The sequence below is a fragment of the Melanerpes formicivorus genome, unplaced genomic scaffold, assembly GCF_026170545.1.
Source record: "Melanerpes formicivorus ecotype bairdi unplaced genomic scaffold, bMelFor1.0.p_v2 SCAF_5, whole genome shotgun sequence".
NCBI lineage: Eukaryota > Metazoa > Chordata > Aves > Piciformes > Picidae > Melanerpes > Melanerpes formicivorus.
This window is the reverse complement of record NW_027142357.1, coordinates 34,565,015-34,582,289: the sequence shown is the minus strand read 5'-3', so window position 1 is coordinate 34,582,289 and position 17,275 is coordinate 34,565,015. Positions and strand designations below refer to the sequence as shown.

At 42.6% G+C, this 17,275-nt stretch overlaps 1 protein-coding gene and 1 long non-coding RNA gene across 4 annotated transcripts in view; one reads left to right on the top strand and one right to left on the bottom strand.

The window, feature by feature from the left end:
- The window catches only part of GPR39 (G protein-coupled receptor 39), a 95,295-nt gene extending 79,090 nt beyond the window's left edge, over positions 1–16,205 (bottom strand). Inside the window, exon 1 of the mRNA XM_068139108.1 lies at positions 14,998–16,205. Coding sequence (XP_067995209.1) covers positions 14,998–15,865 — 868 coding nt within the window. The 5' untranslated portion in view covers positions 15,866–16,205. The remainder of the gene's footprint in view (positions 1–14,997) is intronic.
- Positions 15,063–17,275, top strand: part of LOC137441505 (uncharacterized) — a 61,199-nt gene continuing 58,986 nt past the window's right edge. For all 3 annotated transcript variants that reach the window (XR_010987420.1, XR_010987422.1, XR_010987421.1), the window contains exon 1: positions 15,063–15,229. This is a non-coding gene — a long non-coding RNA (uncharacterized lncRNA). The remainder of the gene's footprint in view (positions 15,230–17,275) is intronic.

The window sequence follows — 17,275 nt, the reverse complement described above, 5'->3', positions numbered from 1 at the left end:
TTAATGAAATCAAGTCTTCTCTACCTGTTTGAGAATCTTGTCTATTTGCATTATGCAAATATCGAATATAACTTCATCGTATACAACTTAAAAATGAAAATGCTATTCATACCTCCAGGCAGGCCAAAACAATCTTCCCACTCCCCAAACTTAACATTGTTTCATTGAAAGCCAACAAGAGGTTATGATTTGGTCCTAAAGCATTTCATTTGAGCTGTGACAGTCAATTTAGAGGACATTCCTGCCTGTCAGCAAATAAACATTAAGTCATTTTAAATTTCACCTCTATTTGATAAGGTTAAAGCAATTCTCTCTTGGAGATAGGGACTCAGAGGCAGGCTTTTGAATGGTAGTCATGGAGCACAGGATGACTGATGGCCATGCAGGTTGTGAAGTGGGTAATCAGAGTGGATCTGTGACAGAAAGAGGAGGAGCAGCACAGAAAACACCTTGATCTTGATTCAGAGACCAAAACACATAGGATATGGATCCTTTACTTACAGCAGGGGACTCATGTTTGCACCAAGCTGTACCAGATCAGCTTTCTGAAAGTCTCCTTTTGGCATGGATATTTGCCAGGAAAATGTTCATGCTTCATAAGCATGCTGGACTTTCTTTGCAAGGGCAGCATCTTCCCAAAGGAGGACATGAAGTCACACATTGTCACACCAAAGAGCAATAAACAACTTCTTCCTTCCAACCCAGCAAAGGCTTGGGCTTTATGACCTGAGTCATGTCTCTGCTGCACTACATCATGGGCTCACAGAAATGATCACATTCTCTACCCAAGAAACTGATCTGGTATAGAATAGAATAGAATAGAATAGAATAGAATAGAATAGAATAGAATAGAATAGAATAGAATAGAATAGAATAGAATAGAATAGAATAGAATAGAATAGAATAGAATAGAATAGAATAGAATAGAATAGAATAGAATAGAATAGAATAGACCAGACCAGACCAGACCAGACCAGACCAGACCAGACCAGACCAGACCAGACCAGACCAGACCAGACCAGACCAGACCAGACCAGACCGGAAGAGACCTTCAAGATCATCGCGTCCAACCTATCACCCAACACCACCTAATCAACTAACCCATGTAACCAAGCACCCTTAGTTTAGTTTAGTGCAGCTCTCCATGTGGAAGGATGTCCCTGAACATGTCCTTCTCATGATGAGAAATTTTCTCACTTCTGTCTGCATGCATTCATGTCCCCTATAGACCTATTAGTTCCCATGCCAATGCCATCATTTAGATCAATGCAGAGAACATAGCAATATTTTGCAATATCAGAGTGTTTGCACTGCAGGACATCGTTTCCTAAATTGTCAATATGCTCTTTAGAATAGAAGAGAATGCATTAAAATGTTGGCTTGGACCAGAAGACAAATAGAAAGGGAACATTTGAATTCCAAGTCACCATCAAAAAGCTTTTTAGAATTCAGCAGATGTGTATATGAGCAGGAATAGGAAAAGGGAAGGGACTCAAGACCATGGAAAGTTTCACTCTCCAGACATTAACTTTTAACCATGAACTCTCAAGGCTGCTTCCAAGTACACTAGGTGAGGAAAAACTTTTAAGAAAGGTCACAAGAGAAGCGCTGAAAGAGAGAAGAGGTACATGTTCACAAACCTCCACAGGCACAGAGAGATTAGTTCTGTTCTGGCTTTCTTCAGAGACTTCTCCAGTTGCGGGGTGATGGCCTTTCATAGCTACCAGACCAGCAGTTTCAGGAGAACTCTCTCATCTTTCTCTTCTGTAGCTGGTTGGTTTGTGGTTTTGTTTTTGTTTAACAGACCAAGCTAACCAATCCATATTCAGCATGGATTTAAATCTTTGCAAATTTTATCAAGGGTACTACAACTTTCTGACTCAAGTCTCTAAACTGAAGAGGAAGATTTGTGAATACTGGAGGAAAGGTCCTTGGCCCTGCAAATGAAACAAAGGCAACTGCAATCTCCTTGACATAAAGCCTAACTTAAACAGGCTGGGCTCCCTGGGCAGTGTCTGAAGATGCACAGCAAGACTGCTAAGCTTAACTCGTTGCACAAGGAGATCAGATTCATTGTACTCAGAGCCACTCTGCATATAGCTGTTACCCAATCAGTCGGACAAGATTGTCAATCCAGGGTACAAACCAGACCTTCCTCATTCCTTGGTACTCACTACACCAGTGTACATACAAATAACTCAACGCCAGTCATATGCTTCTGTTAAAGGTTTGTCTCTCCATTCTCCAGTCATCTCAGTAGCCCTTTTCTTCAACCTCTACATGGGTAGTTAGACATTGCATTTTTTTCAACAGTTCAAGTTTAGGAAAAAATCTCTTTTAACCCAATATACTTCAGTAGCTGAATTGCTTCCCTGAAATCATTGTCTGAGATTTTCAAAGGTATGTGTACGTCTGAAAACACCAGCAGATGCTTTTACACATTTTGGCAGGAGTTGATGTCATCATTACTGCCACGAGAACTCAGGTATTTCAGCTTTCCAGACAAAAATATCACTTAAATATCCTCTGTGGAGCACCTGTGACACAAACCATTCCATCCATTTCAGACCTGCATTTTCTTTCAGCCGATCAGAAAGATCCATTAAATAAACTTGTCAGTAAGTCAGAAGGCTTTTAGCAGTTTTACTGTCTGAAGGGCAAAAGCAAACTTGACCAGAGTGCTCGCTTTTGACTTCTGTTTGCCCTTCACTGTACCACCTTAGTTCTTATCTAGCGCTTAAAAACCTGACATGTTAAAGTTGTGCCCACAATAAAGGTTCTTTGAATCTCTGTGCATGATATTGCTGAGGTACTGCAGTCTTTAGTTACCTCAGAAGTTTAACTCTGGTTGTTGGTTCAGTTATAGCAGTGTGAAGAACTTTTCTATAAATATTCTTCAGCATTACTAAGGGGCTCAGTTCTGAGGATGCTCATTCTTGATGCTTTTAATGGACAAATGTAAGTTCAGTTTTCATTTGGAAATCAGGGAGCTCAAAGATTGTGCTTATTGGAAAGGCAGAATGTGAGGCACAGGAATTTTTTTTAAAAGCAACAAATACCAGAACTTATCAAGCAAGACACATTTTTGGCACACATACACAGAGATAAGAGCTGGAGCTCCTCTCTTATAAGGACAGACTGAAAGAGTTGGAGCTCTTCAGTCTGCAGAAGGCTCAGAGGTGATCTAATTGTGGCCTTCCAGTATCTGAAGGGGGCTACAAGAAGGCTGGGGAGGGACTTCTCAGGACATCAGGTAGTGATAGGACTAGGGGGAATGGAATGAAACTGGAGGTGGGGAGATTCAGGCTGGACATGAGGAGGAAGTTCTTCACCATGAGAGTGGTGAAGCCCTGGAATGGGATGTCCAGGGAGGTGGTTAAGGCTCCGTCCCTGGAAGTGTTTAAGCCCAAGCTGGATGAGGCTCTGGCCAGCCTGATCTAGTATGGGGTGTCCCTGCCCATGGCAGGGGGGTTGGAACTAGGTGATCCTTGTGATCCCTTCCAACTCTGACTGATTCTATGATAAAAAACTCGTGCATGGTAAGGGGTACACTTCTTTCTTGAACAGTTTGTGTCTGAGGGGGCAGAGAGGTGTAGGAAAAAGGGAACCAAAACTTGAGGGAAAGAGTTTTAATTGCCTTTTTCTTTTCCAATCAAACTTTTTGTTCTGCCATCTTAAAAAGCTCATGCTCCTGAACCTGGCTAAAGCCAAACTGATTACTTGCCTATTTTGGCACATACAGAAAATTTCAGATTAAGAGCAGCCTATTGGAACAGAACTAGAACTCATATATGTCTACCTATGATGATCCTACATAGACATCTATAGGAGGAGAAATAAGCATAGAGAATTCATACTGATATTTTGGCACTCAACAATATCAGGACTTTCTAATACAGAGGTTATAGCTTGTTCTTGACAGCACTATCCTTCAAGGTTACATTTAACCTCTTTTGGAGACCTCTTTCACATTTGGTCCCCATGACAACAAGTTCCATGATTTGAACTTTGCACTTTGTGGGAAAAGTGGTAGAATAATTGTGGGGTTTGCAGTTTAACAGAAAGGGTATGCATATGCTGAACCCCAGGGATTTCTCTGGGAAGGAGCAATCAAGGCAGTCTCCTGATATTTCTTCAAATCAAAATCACCTTCAGCAGCACCATGTGAGATATACCACTAAAGCAAAAGACTGAGCATAAGGTGAGCCCTCTTTTAGCTACACAAGACAATCATGGCATTCAACAAACACCAGCTGCTGATATTATATGGAGGAGCACATCAAGGTCTATGTGCAGAAATGCTACATGAACAAGGACAAAATATTTTGACTACTCTTTGAAAGAGGCTGTGGCTGAGTTCTTTTGCAGGGTATAGCTAGGGATTGGAACAGAACAGCTTCTTGAATATCTGTGCAGACACTACCTAACAAAACATGATAAAAGAAAACCATTTACCATGAGTGAGGACAAGGATGGATAGCTAAGCAATGTTATCTCCTCTAATGCACCTCTGTGCTCCTGGGTTTCTTTATACCCATGAATAAATTCTCATTTCCTGGTAATTATTTCATATGTGCACCTGTTTGCAGGTGGATGTCAAGTGTTTTTTGAGTGCTCACAGAACTCTCTCTACATGTTTCCATATCAAGCATATACTTGCTGTCAGAGAGATCCCCAACCCTAGCCCCATAAGCTGCACTTTCAACTTAAATGCCTTCTTTTAAAAAGTCATAAGAACACACACAGTAAGTGCTTTTGAGAGAGAATTAAATGCAACAACCTGAGACCTAAAAGCAGCCTAAGGGAAGATGAAGAAAAGTTAGCTCATAACAATACCAGACCTCTTTATCAATTTCACCTTTCCTTGTAAGTCACTAAGTATACAGTTGCAAGGTCCTTGGCAGACTCATTTAATCCATAAGATTTTTGTCCTTGATATTACTCATGCATCCAGAACAGAGATCAGAATTATAACTGCTTTTCTCACTTTAGCATTGGGGTTTTCCCCACTTAAGTATAGGGTTAACATCTAGCAGTATAAATATGTTTACAGTGCCCTCAAAAAAAGGCTACAGCACATTGGGCCAAAGCTGAAATCTTAACTGTTTATCTTCAGTGGACAACATAATTTCAAAATACCTTCTTACTATGTTTTTAACTGTACTACCTGTCCACTCACAGTATCACAGTACATTAGAGGTTGGAAGGGATCTCCAGAGATCACAGTATCACAGTACATTAGAGGTTGGAAGGGACCTCAAGAGATCATCAGGTCCAACCCCCCTGCCAAAGCAGGATCACATAGGGTAGTCCACACAAGAATGCATCCAGGTAGGTTTTGAAAGTCTCCAGAGATGGAGACTCCACAACCTCTCTGGGTAGCCTGTTCCAGCCATCACCTTCACTGTGAACAAGTTTCTCCTCATGTTGAGGTGAAACCTTCTATGTTCAAGCTTGAACCCATTGTTCCTTGTCTTATTAGTGAGCACCACTGAAAAGAGATCGGCCCCATCTACTTGACTCCCACCCCTCAGATGTTTATACACATTGATGAGATCCCCTCTCAGCCTTCTCAAGACTAAACAGCCCCAGGGATCTCAGTCTCTCTTCACAGGGGAGATGCTCAAGTCCCCTAATCATCCTCGTGGCTCTTTGTTGGATTCACTCCAGCAGGTCCCTGTCTCTCTTGAACTGGGGAGCCCAAAACTGGACACAGTATTCAAGGTGTGGTCTCACCAGGGCAGAGTAGAGTGGTAGAAGATCCTGCCTATGCCTGCTGGACACTCCCTTCTTGATGCACCCCAGTATACCATTGGCCCTCTTGGCCACAAGGGCACATTGTTGTCCCATGGAGAACTTGCTGTCCACTAGGACTCCAATGTCTTTCTCCATGGAGCTGCTATCCAGCAGGGCAGCCCCTAACCTGTACTGGTGCATGTTGTTATTCCTCCCCAGATGCAGGACCCTGCACTTGTCTTTTTTGAACATCATGAGGTTTGCCTGCACCCAGCTCTCCAGCCTGTCCTGTGGCTTCACTCACATTGTAGGATTAGGAACTTGCATGCAACAATGAAAGGGAAGAAAATAACCTTTAAGCTGTTGGTTGGCAGCTGGTTGGGTCTCACTTTCTAACACAAATATTGCCTTTAGGAAACCAAGAATTTAAGTAGGATAAAATTGAAAGCATCACATTACTAATAAATGCTCAGATGTTAATGTTCTCTTCCATTAAAATTCACAGAGTAGCAATCATTATTTAAAGATAATGGTCTAAACATCAGCTAGGAAAACAAAAGATTTAATTTTGTGAAATGTGGCATAATTGGAATATGAAACAATAGAGAAATAGATAACACATCTAGTTTTCACAGGTGAAGACTTCAATAAATCATCTGTGAACTTGTCAAAAATTAGTCCTATCTACTGAAACTGGGGAGTTGCAAGAGCAGTCTGCACGTGAGATGGTATCTGGCTCAGGAAAAATAGCAAGAAAACAGAGAAACTGGAAAATTAAAGCTTAAGACAATAGTCTTTTGACCAAAGAATGAGGGAAATAGGCTGATGTTGATGGGACAGGGTTACTCAATGCAGGGCTTCTGTACCCTAACTGAAAGATGTCACTCTCAATTGATTTTATACCTGAAGCAACATCTGCATTTCTCTGCTTTGAGGGAAATAAATCTTCCTGTTTTTCTTATCCCCTCTTAGAAGAAAAAGAGCATTTCCAAGGCCTCTATTTGTAAGAAAGCATGTCCTAGAGAGGGTTTGCCATGATGCAGTGTGCTTTTCAGAAGCTGAGATTACACAGTCAGACCTCAGCTCCCTATAGGCAGCAGTCCCCTGCCTGTTTCTTAGCTCACACTGCCATAGTGAGGGAGGTTTTCTGCTCCTCCCTACCTCCCTCTCTTAGCGTATATTTAGGGACACCAGAAGATGCAAGGGTCAATAGGTTTATTATCTACACCTTGTGTGAAAGAGAGAGATATTAATGATAAGTGTAAGGCCAACACTGGTAAAGATCTTTAATGAGGCTTAAAGACTTTGGGCAGATGCAAGTAAAGGGAGAAGTACTTAAGAAATCTCAGTTGTCTACTTAGTCTCTGGATAACACAGATGGTAGAGCATAAAGAAGTTGAAAGATACTTGTGCAGCATGTGTCACAGGATGAGCTAGGCCAAAGCAGCACACCAACAGCTATAGAACAGAATAGAATCGACCAGACCAGGTTGGAGGAGGCCTCCAAAATCACTGTGTCCAACCCATCATCCAACACCACCTAATCAACTAAACCATGCAACCAAGCACCCTATCAAGTCTCCTCCTAAACACCTCCGATGATGGTGACTCCACCACCTCCCTGGGCAGCCCATTCCAATGGGCTCTCCCTGTGAAGAATTTCTTCCTAACATCCAGTCTGAACCTCCCCTGTAGCTCACTAACAGACAGTTTCCAGGTAAAGGTAAAGACAAGTGTGGCCACATTTTTCACTAAACAGCAGTAAAGCCCTCATGGTCTTCAGGGGCTTCTCATGCACAGAAGCAAAGATAGCAGTCACACATCAGAGACCACATCTGCCTGGGTATCCTATACAGTGAATTATGTGGATTACACTACTGCTAAATTTGGTTCTCTGACTACAGTACTTGATGGGTTGGGTTCTTTTTATTATTTTTTTTTTTTTAAGCTGAAGACTTTTCACATTGAAGCCATTTTTAACTACTCTAATGCAAAGTATAATCACACATTGATTTTTCCATTAAAACTATAAAAGTCTTAAATACCCCAGGAATGCTGGCCTCAATTAATCCCTATTCTTCCATTCATTTTCCCTATATACCATTTTGCCATCTCTTGGCATAGTGGGAAAGGAAGGCTGTCTGCTTAAACCAAAAGCACGGTCTTCTATTACATGAGTCCAGGCAAAAGCAGGACCAGATAAATTGCTTTCTATACAATAGGCAGGAAAACTCTCCTGGTTTCTGCTTATGCTAACTTTTAAATTGCACTACAGGAAAACTGAACATGGAGATACCTAGATTTTGGACTTTTGCCTTGAGTCTATTTTACTGTGGCTGTATATTCTTTTTTAAACCAACAGAAGTCCTACAGTTCTTCAGAGGAGGTTATTTGTACACAATTACCCTGAGAAGCCATGCTCCCTGAATGCAGCCTTTCTATTGTGACCTCTTGAATAGCTGAGCTTGAGTTTTGTGCTACCAGCATTCAGCAGCATTGATCAGTTTTGCCTTTGACACCAGGTTAATACTTCTGCAGAGAAGAGGAAAGCAAATTTTACTGAACACCAGACAGTAAATCCTTTGCTGTTATCTCTTTTCCAGAAGGCATCACCTAAAAGAAAAATCTTACTAGTGGCAGAGGGTGGGTGTCCTATTCAGTTGAATGACCAGACCTCAGTCTGCTGTTCTAAGTGCTTCATGTTTCCTGCTCAGCCCTCTGCTACTCATTTCAGTGCATTCAGTCTTCTATTTGTCTTCTGTAATTTGAAGCCCTGCTCAGGGAAATATATAGATGGAGACACCAGAGACGAAAATCATATATAGCATACACCGTCCTCATCTTTGGGCACCTCTCCAACAAAGTCTTTGAAGAAAGGCAGCTGAGTGGAACGATTAGAGAAATGAACCAACAGGAGTCAATGAAGCTGAATTTAAAGAACATGGGATAGAGCTGTGGTCTGGAATCTAATCAGTTAGGTTAGTCTTTCAATTGTTGTTCTATCCCTAATCTTTACCTTTTTCAGCAAGGAAAAACCCCAGCCAATTTCCAGCCTAGGAAGAAACATCTAATTTTCCTGTAACTGAAGTCCTACCACCATCAGGTTATACTGTGCCTGAGTCATCTGTAGATGACAGCCATGTATTTTTCACAACCACTTGAAATAATCTACCTGCTGAAAACCCTATTGCCAAGCATCTCACAAAACACATTGCTACAGTGATCGTTGGAAAGGCTATTTCTACAGACAATGCTTTTATTCTGAGCAAAAATAAATATCTGCCAGCACAAGTCTCTGGGGGGAAAATGGCACTCCATCTTCAGCTCTGAAAGGTCTTTTTAATTTCCCACTCAGAATTTTATCTAGTTTTTATTTATCACGGAATCATAGAGAGGTAGGGGTTGGAAGGGACCTCTGGACATCATCAAGTCTAACCTCGCCTGCCAAAGCAGGATCACTTAGGGCAAGGTCACACAAGAACCCATCTAGGCAGGTCTTGAAAGTCTCCAAAGGAGACTCCATGATCTCTCTGGGCAGTGCTCTGTCACCCTTATAGTAAAGAAGTTTTTCCTAATGTTGAGGTGGAACTTGCTGTGTTCCAATTTGTATCTGGTGCCCCTTGTCCTGTCACAGAACACCACTGAAAAGAGACTAGTTCCTTCTTGACATGCACCTTTCAGATATTTAATAATAATAACAATAATAATAACAATAAACCAGGTTGGAAGAGACCTTCAAGATCATCGCATCTAACCTATCAACCAATCCAGCCCAGCTAAACAACTAGACCATGGCACCAAGCACCCCATCAAGTCTCCTCCTGAACACCTCCAATGATGGTGACTCCACCACCCTGGGCAGCCCATTCCAATGGGCAATCACTCTCTCCATATAAAACTTCTTCCTAACATCCAACCTAAACCTCCCCTGGCACAGCCTGAGACTGTGTCCTCTTGTTCTGGTACTGGCTGCCTGGGAGAAGAGACCAACATTTGTGAACATTATTAAGATTTCTTCTCAGTCTTCTCTTTTCCAGACTGAACACCCCCAGATCTCTCACTGGAATTATTATACAATAACCTGGCATTGTTGTAACCATTGTCATCAAAAAGTGGCAGGAGAGAGGCCAGGCACCCCACTAGACAGGGCACCAGCACAAGGTTTATCAGATGCATTTATGACTCTGTAATTTGTGGCCTCAGTCAGATCACTGACCTCTTTCTGTCTAGCTTTTCCAGCCCCTTTGCCCATTTTATATGGATTTAGAGGTAAGGTCTCTCTTTGCTTCTACGGCACTTACTGGAGTCACAGTAAAGCCTCTAGCTACTACTTCTCTATAAAAATCTGAAGCTAACTGTACCATACCACATCACACAAAACCACCACTGCTGCTGTCTTCAATTTGACACTCGGTGTACTTTGCCTACTTAAGTGTTAGACCAATGAAAAATATAAAACCACACTGCTTTTATCAGAGCACTGCCATAGATCATGATAAGCAATTCCCTCCCCTGCCTGTTAAAAGGTGCTGTAGAATATTTGCTGTCCAGCCATGTATGTAGAATTCATTTTGCATCAGAAGGTCCAAAAGCAGAAAAGCTGCAGCTTTGTAATGATGGGAAGGAGATGGCAGAGAGATTTATCTGCCCTGCTTGACATGGGTCTGGCACCAGCAGGGCTTCCAGTTTAGGTAGGTCCAGCTGCAGCTCTGGCTTTTGCCAGCTGCTGCAGTTACAACAGTGCTTCAATGCACTTTCATGTCAGCCAAATTACTCTGATACCTCTGTTTTCTGGGAGGAAGAGCTTGATGTGGCTGGTCATTACATCATGGCCATGAGACAGAAAAATGCTGCCCAGATGCTGGTTGGCAAACAGCAAATCACCCACAGTGCCCGGCAGCCCCATGCAGTGGGACCCCTCTGCTGTGGAAGCACAAGAGCATTGTTTCAAAGGACAAACTGGAAGTGTATACAAGAAAACCAGAGGATGGAGCAACACTAAAGTACTTTTTTTTATTTCCATGTATTTACTGTGGTAGACTTGAGGCTGCTTCACACAAAATAATTAAGGCTTTTAACAGAAGCACAAAACCAAAGCTGCCAAGGGAAACATCACAGAAACTTTAGAAACAATACATTTTTCATCTGGGACAGCCAACACCCATCCCACCAGCAGCTTACATGGTGGCTTGTCCCATACCGTTCCTCTTTCCCAGTGGCCTTTCCCAATTAACATTCCCTAAAGATTTTTAACTTGCATAGTTTCAGCTGTGAAGGTGCCTTCTGTTTGTAACACTTATAATTATTGCACTAGCTGGATGTCTCTTTTACAGGATTATCCCATTACATTCCCTTACTTTGCTTGCTGCAATACAGTTATAATACATATAATATATATAAGCCTCCTTACTCATTCTTTCCTAAGAACTCGCTGCTACAGTGGCAGGAGCCTCAGATCAGGTGTTGGAGCAGCAAGACACTCCCAACAGCACCATGTGACCATTTGGGAAGCCCTCTGATGATTGTCCTGCCCTCTACAACCGTAGGAAGATGACAAAACCACAGAATAAAGACAAGCTCAAGTAACCCCAAAGGCTGAATCAATCCCTGTCAGGGTGGGTCGAGCATTAGGAGGTTTTAAATACTGCTAAAAGCTTGTGTTTCATCAAAGTGCCATTAGCCAAGTCTTTTCATAAATGCTACAGCTATAAAGTTTCTGCTGCTGGCAGGGAAACTTTTATTAACAAATGCTTCTCTGAACCACTTTAACTGCATTTTTCCCTGCTACTCATCACAGGCTATACACTATGGAGAATATCATTAGAAGAGAGATTTGGTGTCCTAGCATAAGCAAAGCTGCTTTGGAAGTGCACAGTCTAATTCATAAAAACAGCACCTATTTTCTCCAAAACACTAGGACAATTTTGCATTCCTCCACTGGGAGAAATCTACCAAAATTTAGAATCATAGAAATTATCATAGAATCAATGAGGTTGGAAAAGATCTCAAAGATCATCAAGCCCAACCGGTCACCCAAGACCTTCTGACTATTGTATCTCAGCACATTCAATGGCACTTCCCTGAAAGCTTCTTTAGGACAACTTCAAGGAGCACACAGCAAAAGCAGCTGCTACTGTCAGCTCCTTTGGGAAGTCAAGAATGTGGCAACAAAAGCTCAAGATGACAAAGCCTCAGCACTACAAAAGTAGAGGATGGGGACTTGGTCTGTGAACTTCTCTGGCTGCCCATGATCCCCTTTTCCCCCCACCCCCAAAAAGAGGCAATGAATGCATTGTTGCCTTTTCCATCAAGGAGGACACAAATAAGGTCTCATATCACTTGGCTCCCCTCTCATTCCCTTACCATTTGAACCCCTGGAAGCACCCTCTCCCCAACACCAGGCTTAGAGTTGTTATGGCACCCACTGGGCCAGACTCCTTTCCATCACGAGCATAGCAAGGTAGCCAGAAACAGAAGAAACCATGGGTTAGTTGTTTAGGTGGGTTGGATTGGTTGATGGGTTGGACACGATGATCTTGAAGGTCTCTTCCAACCTGGTTTGGTTTATTCTAATAAAGTTTATTCTAAACTGACATCTCTGCGTTAAGGACTTCAAATCCCCAATCTGATTGTCTTGGCTTTAAACCAAAAGTTTCAAGCCTTGCTGCTGACTTTGTTGGACAAAAGCTTTTCCCCACATGAACCCAGTCTGCCCAGCACAGTGGCACTGTCTTTGCTTGGCCCCTGGTCACCTTTTTCCTCCATCATGCCAGTGGTGGTGTCCCGTCTGGAGCCCATCCTGCAAGCATCATTCTTACCTATGGCAAGCGGTCTTTCAACATTGACAATTAATTTTCATGCATTTTCTCAAACGCTACAGGATAGAGTGACACCAAGAAAGCACCGGTTCCTTCTTGTGTCTCCTTCTACTTAGCTTTTTCTCATCCTCAAGAGATTTATGAGTGCAATTTCCATTTTATAGAACTTATCACTTTTAACAACTAGAAGAAGAAAACGCTAAATTGTTTTTATCGCCCTTAGATGTTCAAAGACACCATGCTATCTACTGTCATTTACATTTCACATTAAAAGTGAAATATGTTGGGAATGCATAAGTATTTGTTTTAATTTGACCCATCTGCTAAATGGAAAAACAAATCTAAATCACTATGTTTAAATTGAGAGATTTGTAAACAATTTATATGTTCATTTCTTCTGGGTTAAAACCTGCCCTAAAGCATCGCTCTTATGAAATCTGCAAATTAAATTGCTTTGTGTTGCTCTCAGGGAGGAAGGCCACTGTTTCTTCCTCTTCAGTTTATTTATTGTCCTACCCAAGTAAATTGGCAAGGCTCATATTAAGAATCTTGCCACTAAAGTAATTTTGGGAAATCCATGGATATATCTCCTGGCTCCAGAGAGCTGAGAGCACAGAGGAAGTGTCAGATACGGGCAGCAAATTCCCTTAAGATAAAGGACAAGCCAATCACTTTCATTTAGCTTTTAACACTTCTGAAAGCAGCGGTAGGCCTGCCCTGTTCCATGCTAGAGCATTATCAAGCAAGAACAATAATCAAGGAGGGGGGAAAAGGCCACAGCAATTCACGTCTCAACCTAGCTAGAATTTGCTACAGGACTTGGATCTTAGACTGGACTTTAATGTAGCTGTGGATGATAATTTAAGGGGAGAGAGATCCATGGACATTTAAAGATCCCACAGTAGCACTTAACTTAAAGAGCAGAGCCTTATCTCTTGGCTGCTTTGTTCAACATGCTGTATTTAGCATTAGCTGCTATACCTCCAGCCCAGGAATCACTATTTCAGTGGAGCACGGATACCAAGAGCCCTTTTAATCACCCAGATATGTAGTCCCTCATCCCAGACTAACACATCTTGCACCAGGAGATGATTTCTTTGTTGATGTACATTCTGGGCACAAGGAAGCTCTCTGTGTAGCCTGGAGTGTCACAAGGAAGGACTCTGTATAGTCTGGAGTGTCACATCTCCATCTGAAGCCCTTGTCACTCTCTCTGCTGGTACAGTGTGCAGCTCCACCCTTTCCCCAAACCTTTAAGTCAAATGCCTTGCCTGTATGACAGGTCTCTAACATGTTCCCAACTCTAACACCAGTGGAGCAGAGAAGGAGCTGGGTGCAGCCTGGGCTCCTTACCTGCTACTTCACATCCCAGCCATAGACCATGGAAAAAGCAGGACCAGACAAAGAGGTAAAGAATGTTCAGGGAAAGAAGGGCAGGGGGGGGGGAAAGTCTGTTTTATGTATATATATGTGTATATAAATTGCCTGAAAGTTGTAGAAGCAGAAAGACCTACAAGTTTCTATTTCCCCTCTGCAATATCAAGCAGAGCACCAAAAATCAACACAGGGAATACTATGTCTACTGTGCATGCCTACTCTAGATGGTTCATTTTTTCCAGTATCATATTAAGTAGCCCAACAAAACAAGAACTAGCAGTAATACTGCAATGGAGTGATTAAGGGTGCCTCTAAGAGCATCAACTAACAGGGTGACTACATGGATCACAGCTCAGAATGATTCCAAGATGGTGAAATGACAGCTTGATTAGGTTTTGTCTGACAAATGCGGCAACAGATATCAGAACCAAACATAATTCCAAGGTTATAGGCCTCCAAATAAAACCAGGGGCGAAAAAAAATAACCAAAGAGGGCAACAGCAATTTGCAAAAGCTGCAGCCCAACTTTTTAGGGCTAAAATGCAACACGGCCACAACTACTGAGCCTAAATAAATATCCGCTAGGAAGCATCCTTAAGTAACAGGAGCATGCCTTTAGAGTGAGACAAGCAAGACAGTCTGATCCTCCCCATCAAGACCTTTACTAAATATATACTTTTATATATAAATAAAATTTAATTGGAAAACATGGAAGTAGAGCTACTTTACATCCAGGCAACTGTTGCCTTGTGCTACCCCAAAGGTGAAGCAGCAACACCCTGTTACCCACACTGCAGCACGTAGGCATGCAGTACAATGAAACAACATAAATATCAGACAGAAAATTAGTTTCTCCTTCTTCTTTCCTCCCACCTGCTCTAATAACAAAACCAGAAAGTCAAAAACATGCAGGGAGGTCGGGTTTCTTAAAATATACCATCACAACCTCACAACCTCTTCTCCCTTTTGCATCAGTTTCAAAATGTGATAACATGGAAGCTTCTGGGTTTCCTTCCCATGAGATAAAGGGGCAAGGAAGAGAAGGAAAAGTGGACAGGTGTCTTACCCAGGAATAAAGTGATCTGTCTCCTGGAGTTCTTGCCCTCTGAGCTCTCACTTTTTCTTAGGTACTGCTCCTGGTGTCTTAGTCCACCTTTCACTGTCACAGTTCCTTCCTTGTGGATTGTCAGGGTTTTCATCATACTGTGACACATGAAAGTGACAGATGCCAGCACTACGATGTACACAGCAAAGGCACTGAAGATGCTGGCCTGAAAGACAGACCACTTGGAGGAGAGGTTGGTACAGATGGTTGTGTTGTACTTCAAGTCAGGGAGGTGGTGCCTGGGTGTAGGCTTGACACAAGGAGTTTTACCTTGGTATCCCTCGATGGTTTCCAGGGGATATTCTGTTCCCATGGCAAAAAGAAGAGGCAGAGCCACTATGACAGAGGTCACCCAGACAAAGGCAATGAGCATCTTCACTGTGCGGGGTCCAGAGAAAGACTTGAACTTGAAGGGGTGGCAGACAGCCACATACCTTTCAAAGCTGAGGGTGGCCACATGCAGCACAGTGGCATAACTGCAAGCTTCAAAGAGAAAGCAGTAGAGCTTGCAAGCCATGTTGCCATTAGGGGTGGAAAAGGGGCTCCAGATGGCACTGAAGAACTCCACGGGCATACCCAGCAGTATGACCAGCAGGTCAGAGCAGGCCAGGCTCACCATGTGGTCTGTGACCTCCTTCTGTAGGTAGCCTTTCCTCTGCAGGATCCTGGTGGCCTTGATAGTGATACTGTTTCCCAAGATGCCCGCAACAAAGATGAAGATATACAGTGAGGCCAAAGTGATCTTGGCCCAAATAGCCACCTCAAATTCAGGGACGTGGCTGTGATCAATGAGATCAGAACAGTCTGAAGGAGATGTCTGTCCTGCCATGAGCAGCCCCTGAGGGGAGGAGGAGGGAAGAAGAGCCTTCCTGCCCTCTCTGATCTTCAAATTCACAGCAAATAGATCCTTTCTCACTTTGCCCTCTCACCGAGACACACAGGTTAGAGAAGTCAGCTACAACTAATGTGTCTCAGTCGGCCACACCTGTGGGTTTTATTAGCAGCAGCCACTAAGTCAATAAGCCAAGGGGAAAAGTGTTTCAGCTCTTACCTATCTTTATGGTAAACAGCTCTTGCTCCTTTTGGATTTTCCTTCACCTTTCTCTACTGAGTGAAGCTGATGTTCTCCAGCCCTTTGCAGAGTGAACTACACTCCTTCCAATGCTTTCCTGTGCAAGCAAAGGCAGCTTTTGGTCTGTGCCCCAGAAGGCGGAAGTCAGAGTTTCTGTGTGGTTATAGCTGCTGTTAACCATTAACCTGAATCTTGGCTACCCCTAGTCATTGGCAGTCAGGCAGGTTTCTGGGAGGTGGGGCCAAGAGAAGGAAAAAAGGGAAGAAAAAAGGCAAGTTACTCATGTGTTGACGTTCACTTAGTTAGGCTGGCAGGGTCAGGCTAAATGTGTGAACAGGCACTGAAGGGAAAGTATCTGCTCATGAGTTTAACATTAACTGGGCTTCAGACTTTACTTCTATATGTGTTAATGCCAACATGCTTTGCTGCTTTGCATTTCCCTTAAAGAAGACCTCAGTATCTACCGCAGCAGTTTCTTACACAGCTTCTGCAGCCACAAACTGATTTACATCAACATGAAGTTCTGTTTTTTTGTTGCTGCTGATGGAACTAGTAGCTTCTTACAATAACTTTAGAGTCTAGTCTTTAGAGTCTAAACAGAAGTTATATAATAATAAGCTGAACTCTACATTTGGGCACATCAGTTTTCTCCCTTCCAATTGCCATCATCTCATGTTAGATAAGAAAAATAATGAATGTAGCAATCCAAATCATGCTCATGCTTTCAAATAATCCAAAGTAGCAGGGGATGAAAATGTACTTCCCCCTCCTGTGTCTCACCCCAGGGGGGATGAATTTAATGCACTCTTTAGTTTTAGTTTCAAACCATAGCACTGAAGGCTCCCAAGGTAACCCCTGGAAACATTTAATTAGAGGGTGTGTATATGGATTAGGAAACCTTTAAATTACAATGCAAAACGGCTGAACAGCTTTTGCAGCTATAATCAAGAGAGAAGCCCCAGTACAGTGATCTCCTCCAATACCAACTCTAAGAACACTGGGTTCACAAAGTGATTTTTATTAACTAGACAAGCTCATGTGACACTTTCAGTTCATGATAAAAGAGAAACATTAGAAAGCTGTTATTAAGCAGTCTCCTCACATTCAGAGGCTATCACTGTATCTCAGCAGCCCAAGTATATACTGAACAAAAGATGCCCCAAACAG